The sequence below is a fragment of the Eutrema salsugineum genome, unplaced genomic scaffold (genome assembly GCF_000478725.1).
Source record: "Eutrema salsugineum unplaced genomic scaffold, Eutsalg1_0 scaffold_11, whole genome shotgun sequence".
Taxonomy (NCBI): Eukaryota; Viridiplantae; Streptophyta; class Magnoliopsida; order Brassicales; family Brassicaceae; genus Eutrema; species Eutrema salsugineum.
The window spans coordinates 3,087,421-3,101,296 of NW_006256901.1; the positions used below are offsets into that span (position 1 = coordinate 3,087,421).

At 36.1% G+C, this 13,876-nt stretch overlaps 2 protein-coding genes across 2 annotated transcripts; both read left to right on the top strand.

Moving 5' to 3' along the window:
* Positions 1–3,681: 3,681 nt before the first annotated feature.
* Positions 3,682–4,471, top strand: LOC18025816 (auxin-responsive protein SAUR50). The gene has a single exon (XM_006409359.2). The coding sequence runs from the start codon at positions 3,785–3,787 to the stop codon at positions 4,106–4,108; it is 324 nt and encodes a 107-aa protein (XP_006409422.1). The 5' UTR covers positions 3,682–3,784; the 3' UTR covers positions 4,109–4,471.
* Positions 4,472–12,291: 7,820 nt separating this feature from the next.
* On the top strand, positions 12,292–12,906 carry LOC112089696. The gene has a single exon (XM_024160447.1). The coding sequence runs from the start codon at positions 12,292–12,294 to the stop codon at positions 12,904–12,906; it is 615 nt and encodes a 204-aa protein (XP_024016215.1).
* Positions 12,907–13,876: the final 970 nt, after the last annotated feature.

Below are 13,876 nucleotides of genomic sequence, written 5' to 3' on the forward strand. Positions count from 1 at the left end.
TGATCATCGGAGGATCCATTTTGGTTTTGTTTTCTAGTATTGTAAACCACAAATTTTGAGAGTATTGTAAACCACAAACATTTCTTGAGAGTAAATACACCACAAAATTTTTGAGAGTATGTAAGCCACAAAATTTTTAACCATATGTGTACATCATATCTCCATCTATATATGTGTTGAAACCAACGATTAAACTCCATATCTCCACCTCTTCTTTTATTTCTCTATCAAACGCCATCTCTTCTCTTCTTTCTCCATCAAACTCCATCTCTTCTTTTGTTCAACCTTAAACTCCATCTCTTCTTTTGTTTCTCCATCAAACAAAAACAAATTCACAAAAATATGGCATCTTGTTCAAGCAATAGTTTTGACAGATCACTTGATGAAAGTTTTGATGAAGTCTTCGATCAAAAATTCGACAATATGTTCGATCAAAAGTTCGACAAAATTCGTCATATCCACTTGTGAAGTCCTGCTTCCTTCTCCTTGTTTGAATTATGATACATCGAATTGAGTGTATCCATCTCGTTCGTTTTCTACTATCATATTGTGCAGTATGATACATGCTCTCATAATCTTTCATATTTATCTTGTTTGGGATAAAGTAAAAATAGGAAAGATTATGAGAGCATGTATCATATTGCACAATATGATAGTAGAAAACGAACAAGATGAATACACTTTGTTTGATGTATCAGAATTCGAACAAGGAAAAAGAAGCAGAACTTCAAAAGTGGATATGACGTATTCTACAGATATGCCTACAAATCTCGGCAAAATGATTGGCATTCGAAATCATGATAGAAAAATATATCGATATATGACACAAATTTGGCACTTCTCAAAATTACAACTAAACATTTTATGATTTTAATATCTATATTTTGTATGTTTAAATTTCATGAAATGCAATATAGTTTTGGTTTTATAAAATATAGTATGTTTATAATTTTTAACAAAATAAATTATATTTAAAATAAATTAATTATTAAAATATTAATTATTTATTTTTAAGAACCCCTAATTAGATTCAACCATTGGAGGAAAGAAAAATTAAAGATTCTTAAAGAGGTTCTATATTTTCAATTAATCAAAATTTATTATAAATAAAAAGTTGATAAAAACCCATAAGGGGGGTGAGATGGTCTAAGAAGTTTAAAATTAGATAACGCCAAAAGGTGAGCTAAGAGACATAGGTGGCTCTCCTAAACACATGGGGCCATAGCTCCCAAGAGAAATGCAGATGGAATTGTTGAAAGATAAATGCTTGTTTTAGATTTTGACAATCTTTTACCTTTAAACCACTTATCATATGGCTTTTTGACCAAATCAGCTCCTTTAATTATGGAAAGCTGTCTATTTATCGAGAGATTTTCTGTTTCATTTTTATATAACTGTTTTTTAAAATCATGTTTTTATCGAAACATACAATTTTTGTTTAATTGAAAGCAAGTTTTTTTTTTTGTAACAAATTTTGAAAGCAAGTTTTTGAACACTAAAATAATTATACTAGAGTTTACGTCTTGATGTCTTGGTGGTTTATCATGTTAAAGAGAAGTTGTTTAAGGCTTAGTTTTTAAGCGGGTGAGAGAGAATTCTTACACTTAGTTTTTTTTTTTAAATTAAATGTAAAATTTATTTAATCCATTTTTTTTTTAAATGAATGCTTCCGTCTTTGTTTTCTTTGATCAGCTAAGTTACATTGAATAAAAAATACTTTGAATAGCAAGTCGAAATTTCCTTTGTTAATGAAGTCTTCTCTATGGTCGGATGGAAAACCATTCGATTAGTCCCTCCTCGTAAGTGTGGTTTCTTATTATACAGATTGAGATTAAAAGATTATGGATTCACTTACTTACATTTTCATTTGTCTTTTACATTATACACTTCTCTGCTGTGTTCAAATAATCGCTATGCTAATAGTAATTGTATTGGTATGATATGTAATAATGCTCCGAGTATGCATGTTCTTGACCTCCCACGTTTTTAGGTGGAACAACATTTTATTTTTTGATAACCAAAAATAATATAAAAATAAATAGCCGTCTTGAAAAAAATTATCCACTGGTTGTACTTTATCTTTTTATACACGAACTACTATGCCAGTTTGAAGAGCTGAAATATAGGGAATAACTGAACCCTAACGTTGGAAAAGATGGACAGAGAGATTCAGAGTTTTTGAGAAACGATAACAAAATAAAGAGCAAAAGAAGTGGAGGAGAGAGCACATGGGTGGTTTTGTGCAGAAGAAAAATTAAAATAGTAACTATAAATAAAAACATTTGTTTGAAAGTGTCACAAGCTCTTCCTAACCACAAATCCTGCCCTGCTCTGTACTCTTCAGTACATTGCTATTTACAAAGTCCGTGATTTACGCTCTTTAACGACACATCTACTCTGCAGGTAGAGGGACACGAATTGACACATCTTGAAAGGTTCTTTCAAACATATATATATATATATATATATATATATATATATATATATATCTTGAGCAAAAAAGTTCCTTTTATTTTAGTTAAGAAAAATCTTCAAAAAAACAAAAAGAATATTTTATTTGGCAAAATAACATATAATTTGTTTGTAGAATAAATATTTGTCCATAATTTGTTTAAAAGTTATAAATTATGGACGGAGAAAATATGTCAATATTAACCAATAATCAATAGTTCAACTAGTAAAAATTTTAGGTAAAGCCTAGAAGTCGCTAATTCGAATGGCTTTTGGAACAAAACCATATAACATGTTTTGCTCTGCTATGAGAGGATGTACAAGCCTAGACTTAAAACCTCTTAATTATTAAAACAATATATTTCAATTTTATAACGTTCAAGAAGTGATCTAAAATCATTTGATAAGGATTATTAGATATTTATGAAATTTTTATAGAATTTTTTTGGTTATCAAAATAAGTTACGGGTTGTTAATTTGGTTTATAATTTTCCTCGGAAAATTTATATTTATTGTTTTTCTGGTATTTTGAAAATTGAAAGTATTAAATTAAGGAGTAAAAGGAACTTATTAAGGAGTATATCGTTCTTGTTTGTAATAGTAAATAGCAGTTTATAGAGTTTTTAAATGAATATCTATTACATGTCAATGGCATATGTGTACAACGGCGATTTATAGAGTTTATACAGTAGCAATTTTTTTTAAAACTCTAAAATTATCACTATCTCTTTCTATAACTCAATGATTAAGAATTAATATGAAATATCAGAAAATATATTGAATAATATGAAGCACTTGTACCATTAGTTTAGATGTTGCAACGCACCAAAAATATATAAAAGATCACAATAACATATATTTTGACACGTTGTATGATTGGTCATTTGGTCATATAAATCAGTTTAAATTCACTTACAGTTGTTCTTTCCAATACCATTAAATAAAAGATCAGACTACTAATAAAGAAATTGATCACCACTTCCAACATCTTTAAACGTTGTGTTCCAGACTTTCAAGTGATACTACACACAAGAAATAAATCCACATACATTTATGGGTTATCTTGGTATGAACCAGGTGGAGATCAAAGGGACCATAGTGTCATAATAGGACCAACACAAAATGGTTACGACCTCTAAATGTCTTTTGCCATTGTGGCTTCTACACATATCTCTCACTTGCTCTCTCATAGACATAGTCATACACAACACATGCATGTCTTTATAAATATATACACCTCACCCCTCAATATTCACCCAACTCTATCCTTCTCTCTCTCTCTCTCCAAACACAACCAAAAGCTTTATCTCAAAATCACCCAAAAAAAGAAAAAATGGCTATCCTCAAAAGATCTACAAAACTAGCTCAAACAGCAATGCTCAAGCAGATTCTAAAGAGATGTTCCAGCTTGGGTAAGAAAAATGGAAGAGGATATGAACAATATGATCTTCCTCTTGACGTACCAAAGGGGCACTTCCCTGTCTACGTAGGTCACAATAGGAGCAGATACATAGTCCCTATCTCCTTCTTGACCAATCTTGACTTCCAATGTCTCCTTAGAAGAGCTGAAGAAGAGTTTGGCTTTGATCACGACATGGGTCTTACCATTCCTTGTGACGAACTCTTCTTTCAAGATCTCACTTCCATGATCCGGTGAGATCTCAATAGTTTTAACAACTTGATGGAGGAAAGGTAAGACAACGAAGAAGAAGTCAGCTGAAGAAGATGGAGATGGAGATGGTTAAAGATGAAGTTCTTTTTTTATATATAAATTTTGTAGCTTCTCCTTTTTTTTTAAATCATCCTCTCTCTTTCCTTTAGTTTGATGACTCTTCGATGTTTTTCCTATATTTTCTCTTATTTTTGGTCCTATAAGCTCAATATTGAGTCTTTTTTACGGGTTGATCTTTGACTCGTCTAACCAAAATAAACTGACGAGCTGGAAATTTGGGTTTAGATCTGTGAAGAAAGCTTGTAATATTTTCCTCATGGATATTTCGTTTGTTATTGAATCTGTGGGAGAGGTGAATTATTAATCATTGATGATTATTGTGTTCTTTATAATAAAGTACATTTACAAATTAAACAATAAAAAATTAATTTTTATTAGCAAAGAGATCTATAGTTTCTGAGCGCACTTTAACTGGCTTTAATTTGTAATCTTGCGGAATGACGGAAAGAATCTTGCAGAATAAATGAATCTATTTATAAATCGTTTTTCTGTGGAACAACCCTTTTTGTATTCTTTTAAGCGAAAACACAGTTTGCATTTTTGTGTGTATTTTCTCATTCCACGGATTTTTGTTGATTAGCAAAAAATCTACAGAATCGTATTTAGAAACGTAATTCCTCTAGTTTGCAATATCGATTAAAGAACTTAAGAACTCAAGGTATAAGAATAACTCTCTTACTGATTTAGAAAACTAACTCAAAAACTAAATCCCTCAATCTCTATTAAGTTATATCACAAGTTGATATCTCCTTATATAGAGAGGGATTAGATAACTCCTAATTCCCATAGAAATAGAAATTTCCTTTTTCCTAGATAACTCCTAAGAATATTTCATATTCCTAATATCTTGCAAGTCAAGATAACTTCAAGCTCAATCCAACAATCTCCCCTTTAAGCTTGAAGTCTTTTGTTGTCACTTCTTGGACACCGATAAGATCCCTCATTTCTTTGAACTTAATCTTTCCAAGTGCCTTAGTCATAATTTCTGCTTTCTGTTCTGTTCCGGTGATATGCTCAACTCCAATTTGCCCGCTTTCAACACATTCTCTTATAAAGTGATAGTGCCTTTGTATCTGCTTGCTTCTTCCATGGAATACTGGGTTCTTGGTGAGGGCAATGGCCGACTGGTTATCTAAACGAATGATAACCCTTTCACTTGGCGTACCAGTGACCTCACACAACAAGTCCTGTAACCATATAGCTTGCCGTGTAGCTTCTGTTCCTTCCATGAACTCGGCTTTGCATGATGACAACGCCACTGTTTCTTGTTTCTGAGAACACCATGTTATAGGGCTGTCTCCAAGATATAATATGTATCTAGAGGTACTCTTTCCATCATCTGGATCTATATTATGACTACTATCGCTGTAACCAAGTAACTTTGGTATCTTCATGCTCGGATTCCTAAAGACAAGGCCAAGCGATGTAGTACCTTGTAGATACCGCAAGCAGTATTTCATTGCAGCTCCATGCGACTCCCTTGGACTCTGCATGTAACGGCTTAGGACACCTACACAGTACGACATATCTGGCCTTGTATGCAGCAAATATCTTAGGCAGCCTACATTCTTCGGATACCTTGTTGCATCGACTTTTTTCTCGTTCTCTGCTTTGGACAACTTCAAACCGAGTTTCATCGGTGTATGTGTCAGGTTGCAGTTCTTCATTCCTGCTTCTTCTAATATCTTCAAAGCATACCTGTTTTGACATAAATATATTCCTTCATCGCATTGGCAGACCTCAATTCCGAGGTAATACGTCAATTTTCCAAGATCGCTCATATCAAATTTTGAAGACATCTCGGCCTTGAAATCGATAATGACATCATTGCTTGATCCTGTAATGAAAAGATCATCCATATATACAGCTACCACCAAGAGATCTTTACCGAGTTCTTTTCGGTACACAGATGGTTCCTTCGAGCACTTTGTAAATCTTAGTTCCACCAATATCTGGTTTAACTTATTGTTTCATGCCCTTGGTGCCTCTCTTAATCCATACAAAGCCTTATGCAACTTGTAGACCTTGTCTTCTTCTCCCTTTTTCTCATAACCCTCTGGTTGAGTATATACACAGTCTCTTTAACTTTCCATGAAGAAAGGCTGTTTTAACATCTAAATGATGTATTCCCCATCTGTTCGAAGCTGCCCGATTAATGAGGAGTCGTATTGTTTCTAGTCGCGCCACTGGTGCGAAAACTTCTTCAAAGTCAACACTATACTGTTGTACATAACCCTTTGCAACCAATCGAGCTTTGTGTTTATTAACACTTTCATCAGATTTTCGCTTAAGCTTAAATACCCACTTCAAGCCTATGGGTTTCACTCCAACCGGTAGATCGACAAGAGTCCAGGTTCGATTTTTTTCGATCGATTGAAGCTCATCCTCACACGCAAGTCTCCACTCTTTTATGTCTTTTGCCTCTTTGAAATTTGTGGGTTCATCGTTTAAACACATGAGCAGCTTTTCTCCTTCCTCTTCTGCAAGTAAGACGTAATTTTCCACCAAGTATTTTGGTTTTACTGATAGTCTTGTTGATCTTCGAAGACCTTGTGCTGCAGATATGTCATCATCTTGAACCTCTATACCTTGCTCGTATGAAGTTATCGATGTATCCATATCGCCTTCGATGTGATTTTCGACAGACTCTGTTTCTTCCTCTGCATCGTTATCTTGTTCGCTGTGATGCTCTGTTTCTGCTTCTTCTACAATTGTCCTTTGGATACCGCGATTTCCAAATTCTCCAAATACAATTTTGAAGCTTCCATCTTGTCTTTCTTCTGGGTTTTTCGAGCTCCAATTCCATCCCATTGTCTCGTCGAAGATTACATCTCGGCTCACTACAATCTAGCTTGGGGATCAAGTAATCGATACGCCTTTGACCCAGGCTCTGTTCCGAGATGCACAAGCATACGAGACCTGTCATCGAGCTTCTTTAACATTGGTTTCTCCACCTTAGCGAATGCAATGCACCCAAAAACCTTAAGATGACATATGTTCGGCTTTCTTTTCCGGTAAAGCTCGTATGGTGTCTTGTCCTTCAGTGCTCGTGTCGCCACTCTATTCAACAGATACGTGCTATGTCTAATAGCCTCTCCCCAAAGAAAATTTGGTAATCGCATGTCTTTCATTATACTTCTCGCCAATCCCATCAAAGTTTTGTTTCGTCTTTCTACGACCCCGTTTTGCTGAGGCATGTAAGGTGCAGTGAGATGTCGTTTTATACCTGAGGCATTACAGAAAGAGTTAAACTCGCTTGACGTAAATTCTCCTCCCCTGTCTGTTCTAAATGTTTGAATATTTTCTCCTGCTTCAGCTTCGACAAATCTTTTGAATCTTTTGAACTTTGAAAACGCGTCGCCCTTTTCCTTGAGAAGAATCGTCCACATGTATCTGGTGAAGTCGTCAATAAGCACAAATATGTACATATTCCCGGCTAAGGTAGTTGGTGTTATGGGACTGCAGAGATCGCCATGTATTAGCTCAAGTGCCTTGTTTGCTCAATATGATGTTGGTTGTGGGAACACCTTTCTCGCGTGTTTTCCTAAGAGGCAAGAACCACATACTTCCTTTTCAAAATTCATCTTGAGAATTCCTTGAACCAGCTCTCGATTCACCATATTTTTGATTGTTTCATAGTTTACATGTCCTAGTCTCGAGTGCCATCTCTTTGATTCGCTCATTGATGACAAGTGCAAACACTGTTGATCTCTGATTCCCATACGGACTTTGTAAAGTCTGTTCTTCGATCGACTTGATTTGGCAATCAGGTTTCCACTTTCATCATCCATTGTCAAACAATCTCCTCTCATCCTTATGTCGCACCCGGATTCTATGGCTTGCCCGAGACTTATGATGTTACTCATTAAATCTGGAATAAAGTAGACATCTGTCATCATCCTTGGTTCTCCATTCATATGGTGAATGAGATGGATCCTTTCCCCTTGATATCAATCCGAGAATCATCACCGAAACGCACTTTTCCTGTTCTTGTCTCATCAATATCCGAAAAGTATCTTCGATCACCTGTCATGTGATTGCTGGCGCCATTGTCAAGGTACCATAGATCTTCATCTCCTGAGTTTGTCTCATATTCGCTTGGTGTGCAGTTCTTTTCGTTGAGGTAGACGACCTCGTGCATCAACAATTCATCTGCACTTTGTGTTTTGCTGTTGTTGCTTTCTTGAGCTTCCTGAAGTTTGAGCAATTGGTCAGGACAATCGGAGGCGTAGTGGCCGATCTTGTCGCAGCGATAACATGTAATCTGCGATGTATTTCTCCATTGGTTCGAACGACCACGACCTCTGCCTCTTCTACCTCCGCGACCTCTTCCTCTCCAGTTGTTGTTGTAATCGCGGTTAGATTTCCCTGTTTGATCCTCTGTATTTGCATACATTAATTTGTTTGTGTCTTCTTGCGCTTCAATGTCTTCGGAGATCCTTTCTTCATAAGCTTTCAGCCGCCCTATGATCTCTTCAAAGGTAATGGTGTTCAGGTCCAAAACTTGTTCCAGGGAGGCCACTATATGTATGTATTTCCGAGGTAAACTTTTGAGGAACTTCTTCACGAGTTTGGAATCTTCAATGCTTACTCCGAGTGCTGCAGACTTTGATGATATCTCTGATAACTTTCCTGAAAAGTCATCGATGTTCTCTGATTCCTTCATCTTCATCCGATCGAAATTGGTCATCAATGTCTGTAGTCGAGCTTCTCTTACTCTTTCTGCTCCAACGTATCTTGTTTTAACTGCTTCCCAAACTTTCTTTGCTGTATCAAGTTCACCGACCTGGAGGACAAGCGACTCTGGTATGGATTGAAACAATATACCCATGGCTAGGTTATTCTTCTCGTCATCCGCTGATCCTGGTTCTACCGATTCCCATAATTTGTGTACCTTGAGACATACTCTCATCTGCATAGTCCACACCGTATAATTGGTTGTGGTAAGCATAGGCATTGAATAGAGGAAGAGCTTCCTCCCTCCTTGGATTTTTCTGTCGTAGGTACTAAGTCTCCCATGGCTGGATATTTTTTTTATCTTCGTGAATTTGATAAGGTTCTGATACCAAATCTAGTTTGCAATATCGATTAAATAACTTAAGAACTCAAGGTATAAGAATAAATCTCTTATTGCTTTAGAAAACTAACTCAAAAACTAAAGCCCTCAATCTCTATTAAGTTATATCACAAGTTGATATCTCCTTATACAGAGAGGGATTAGATAACTCCTAATTCTCATAGAAATAGAAATTTCATTTTTCCTAGATAACTCCTAAGAATATTTCTTATTCCTAATATCTTGCAAGTCAAGATAACTTCAAGCTTAATCCAACAATTCCGCCATTCTGCAGGTTACCAATCAACAAAAACAAGAAAAATAATCATGTTTTTTTCGTTTTTAACCCAAAACAAAACAAAAACTGAGAAAATAATCATGTCTTTTTCATTTTAAACAAATACACAACTTTTTTTGTTTTGAATAAAATGTTAAATTTTATTCAAGAAAGAATAATTGTTTTCACAACATTTTTTAGAGATTTTTGTGGCCTCAAACATAAAACTAAACTTGCAAATACACAACTTTGCTAATGTAAACAATTGAAAGTTTAAATAAAATAAAAAACAGAGGGGTGATCAACAAAAAAACTGGACAGGGTTTTGGTGAATAATGAATGGATAAATAAGATGGCTCAATCTTACTGTGTGTTTGAACCAGGCGGCTGTTCTGACCACCTGAGGTGTCGAATCCATTTAAAGGCAGTTGAGGAGCATAAAAGAAGACCTTTCAAGTTTGTTAATGCTGTCACAAACTCTCACGGGTTTAAAGACAACATTAAGCAAGCTTGGGACAGAACTCTTTCTTTATACCATTCTACATCTGCAATGTTCAGATTCTCGAAAAAGCTAAAAGGGATAAAGCCGCTTATGAGGCAAATGAGTAGAGATTTGGTCAGTGGAATAACAAAAAAGACAAAGGAGGCATACAAAAGACTTTGTGAACTGCAGGAAATCTCAATGATTTCAGCGACGAGTCCAGCGGTCGAAGATGAGAGATTGGCATATGAGAAATGGAGTCAGATGGCTGATATTGAAGAAAGATTATTGAAGCAAAGATCAAAACTCTTTTGGTTGCAGGCTAGGGACCAGAACACAAAAGCTTTCTTTAAAGCAGTAAAGACTAGAGAGACTCGCAACAGAATCAATGAGATTGTTTGTGTAGATGGTCGTACAGTTTCAGATGCTGCTGGCATTAAAGAGGAAGCGGCTCAGTACTTTGAGGAATTTCTAAATATCAAACCATCGGATTATGCCTCTTGTGACATTGAAGATCTTAAAGACTTGATCGGCTTTGAATGCGCAGAGACTGATAAAGCCCTGCTTACCCATGAAGTTAATGAGGCAGAGATCAAGAGAGCTCTCTTCTCTATGCTAAAAGATAAATCCCCAAGACCAGATGGCTATACAGTTGAGTTTTTCAGAGAATCATGGGATGTAGTAGGACAGGATCTCTTGGTTGCTGTTCAATCTTTTTTCAATCTGGGATTTTTACTAAAAGGAGTGAACTCAACAATCCTAGCATTAATTCCGAAGAAGAAACAAGCAAAAACAATGAAGGACTATAAACCAATTTCATGCTGCAATGTGATATACAAGCTCATCTCCAAAATTCTGGCCAACAGACTGAAGATCATTCTCTCTTAATTCATTGCTCCTAATCAATCAGCTTTTGTTAAAGATATATTGCTGATGGAGAACTTGCTTCTAGCCACTGAACTGGTAAAAGATTACCATAAAGAGGACCTAACCCCAAGATGTGCCATGAAAATAGACATCTCCAAAGCTTTTGACTCTGTGCAATGGGACTTTCTACTAAACACTTTAATGGCTATGGAATTTACAGAGGAGTACATACATTGGATCAGATTGTGTATATCATCAGCATCTTTCTCGGTGCAGGTGAATGGTGAGCTTGCAGGCTACTTTGGGAGTGCAAGGGGACTGAGACAAAGATGTTATTTGTCTCCTTATTTGTTTGTGATCTGTATGAATGTTCTTTCAAATAAACTGGACATAGCTGCCTTGGAAAGAAAAATCAGTTACCACCCAGGATATAAGGAAATGCAACTCACACATCTATGCTTTGCAGATGACCTACTGGTGTTTGTCAAAGGTGATAAACAGCCCATTGTTGGAGCTTTGGAGGTGTTTGATTGGTTTGCTTTTCACTCTGCCTTACACATAAGTATAGAGAATTCGTCAGTCTATATGGCGGGCATAGAGGATGTTCTGAAAGCAGAAATTATTGGAGAGTTTCCCTTTGAGCTAGGTACCCTTCCTGTGAGATACCTTGGCTTGCCATTACTCACACGCAAGATGAGCAAGCTAGACTATATTCCCCTTGTCGAAAAAATCAGAGCACAGATTCACTCTTGGTCTGCAAAGCATCTCTCATTTGGGGGTCGCCTGCAGCTTCTCCGATCAGTGGTTTTTAGCCTTACTAACTTTTGGATGGCAGCTTTTAGACTCCCAAAAGCCTGCATTCAAGAGTTGGATAAGATCTGTGCTGCTTTCTTATGGTCTGGACAGGATCTAAATGGGAGGAAAGCAAAGGTATCGTGGTCCATAGTTTGTTCCCCAAAGCAAAAAGGTGGTTTGGGAATAAAGCCACTTGAGATGGTAAACAGGGTCTGTGTGCTTAAACTCATATGGAGGATCCTCTCAGCAAAAGACTCTCTATGGGTAAATTGGGTTCATCGGCATCTCATCAGGAAGAACTCCTTTTGGGCAGTGAGTGAAAACACAACGCTTGGCTCCTGGATTTGGAAGAAAATCCTTAAGTACCGTGAGTTAGCAAATAATTTTTACAAAACAGATATAAGGAATGGATATAAAGTATCCTTTTGGTATGAAAACTGGTCTCAGCTGGGTTTTTTGTTTGAAAAACTGGGTCGGAGAGGCAGTATTGACCTTGGAATTCAGAGCAATGCTACTCTTGGAACAGTCTTGGATCGAGATCGGTGTAGAAACCACAGAAGCCACCTTCTGTCGCAGATAGAGGATGAAAAATCAGATGAGTTTGATGGGAAAGAGTGGTAAATGCAGAGGATATGCCGCTTTGGAGAGGAAAAAGCAACAATTACAAAAACAGGTTTAATGCCAAAGAAACAGGGGATTTGATGCGTCAACCGAATGACTGGGATCCTTGCCCCGGCATTTGGTTCTCGAGATCAACTCCTAAATTTGCTTTTATGGCATGGCTGGCGGCGAAAAACAGACTCGCAACAGGAACTCTTATGCAACAATGGAATGGAAACATTGACACTAGTTGCTCGTTCTGCGATGAAAAATTAGAAAGCAGAGAACATCTCTTCTTTGCCTGTCTTTACACAAAAGCGATCTGGGAAGAACTGGTTGGAGACTTTATGGGAACTGATTTCACATCGACATGGTCGGAGCTGATAGTCTTTATTACACAGCCTCTGCATAATGCAGTTTTTTCCTTCATTCTGCGGTATATTTTTCAAGCCACTATCCATACTATTTGGTGCGAAAGAAATCATCGCAGACATAGAGAAAAGATAACGCCGAAGAAGCTTCTAGTAAAGAGGATTGACATCATAATGAAGAACAGACTAAGCACTCTGAAAACAAATAGTGCAAGGCAATTTGAAGATGGTCTTTGCATCTGGTTTGCTACAAGAAGGAACCCACCACCCGTTTAAATTGTTAATCAGTTTTAAAAACTTTTCAATCGTTGTTTAAAGACGTGTTGTAAAAAGTCTTTTTTCTTTAAATAAAATTTAACATTCTATTCAAAAAAAAAAAACAATGTGAATCTTTAAATTCATATATCTCTTGGTCAAAATAGATCACAAAATAGTGAATATTATTTGACTAAAGATCATAACACTTCGTAGAACAAAGATCATGTGGAGCCGAAAGCTAATTACCAAACCTTTAGGTGGAACGTATCCTTCAATTGCATACGTCAAAGTTCAAACATGGGTTGGTCACGTAGTTTTGATCACTTACGGAACGTTAATTTTCTCTTCCATTTTTTATTTTATTTTATAAACTAAGTAGTCGAAGTTCATCATCATTCGATTGACTTCATAGTCAGGGCTGCACAGAGTTTGGGCCATACGCATACGAATCGCATATGAATAACGAAGTGTTTTGCTATGAATAGCTAGAAAAATTAGTTCTTAAACATTTGAATTTACGGTCTAACCACTAAAAATGATTCTTTTTTTTTATAACTTTTTACCACTTCGTTTATTTTGCCAACTCACGGGTTTGTTCTGTTGTCCGTGTGGTAGCTGTTCTGATATCATTTATTGAAAATGTTTAGCCAACAAAAAAAAAGAATTCATTTCTTAATGTTTGTATGTCTTATCTTTCTGCCCATGAATTTGTCGACGTGCATGATAATAAGTTAATTATAATAAAATATTCTTCTTTTGTAAAGGCATATTGGCTTATAAATTATGTTATATAAACTATGCTATATAAAGGAAAAACAACAGTGTACTATATTATATAGTAATCATAAAGCAAAAGAACATGAGCCATGGTGATTGGTGATGGAGGATTCTATCCAAAACTTTTACAAAACACATTTAGCTGTATCCAGGATTTACGACCCTTAAATCATGTTTTCAGCCGCATACATGTCGCCAGAACCGGCTTTTG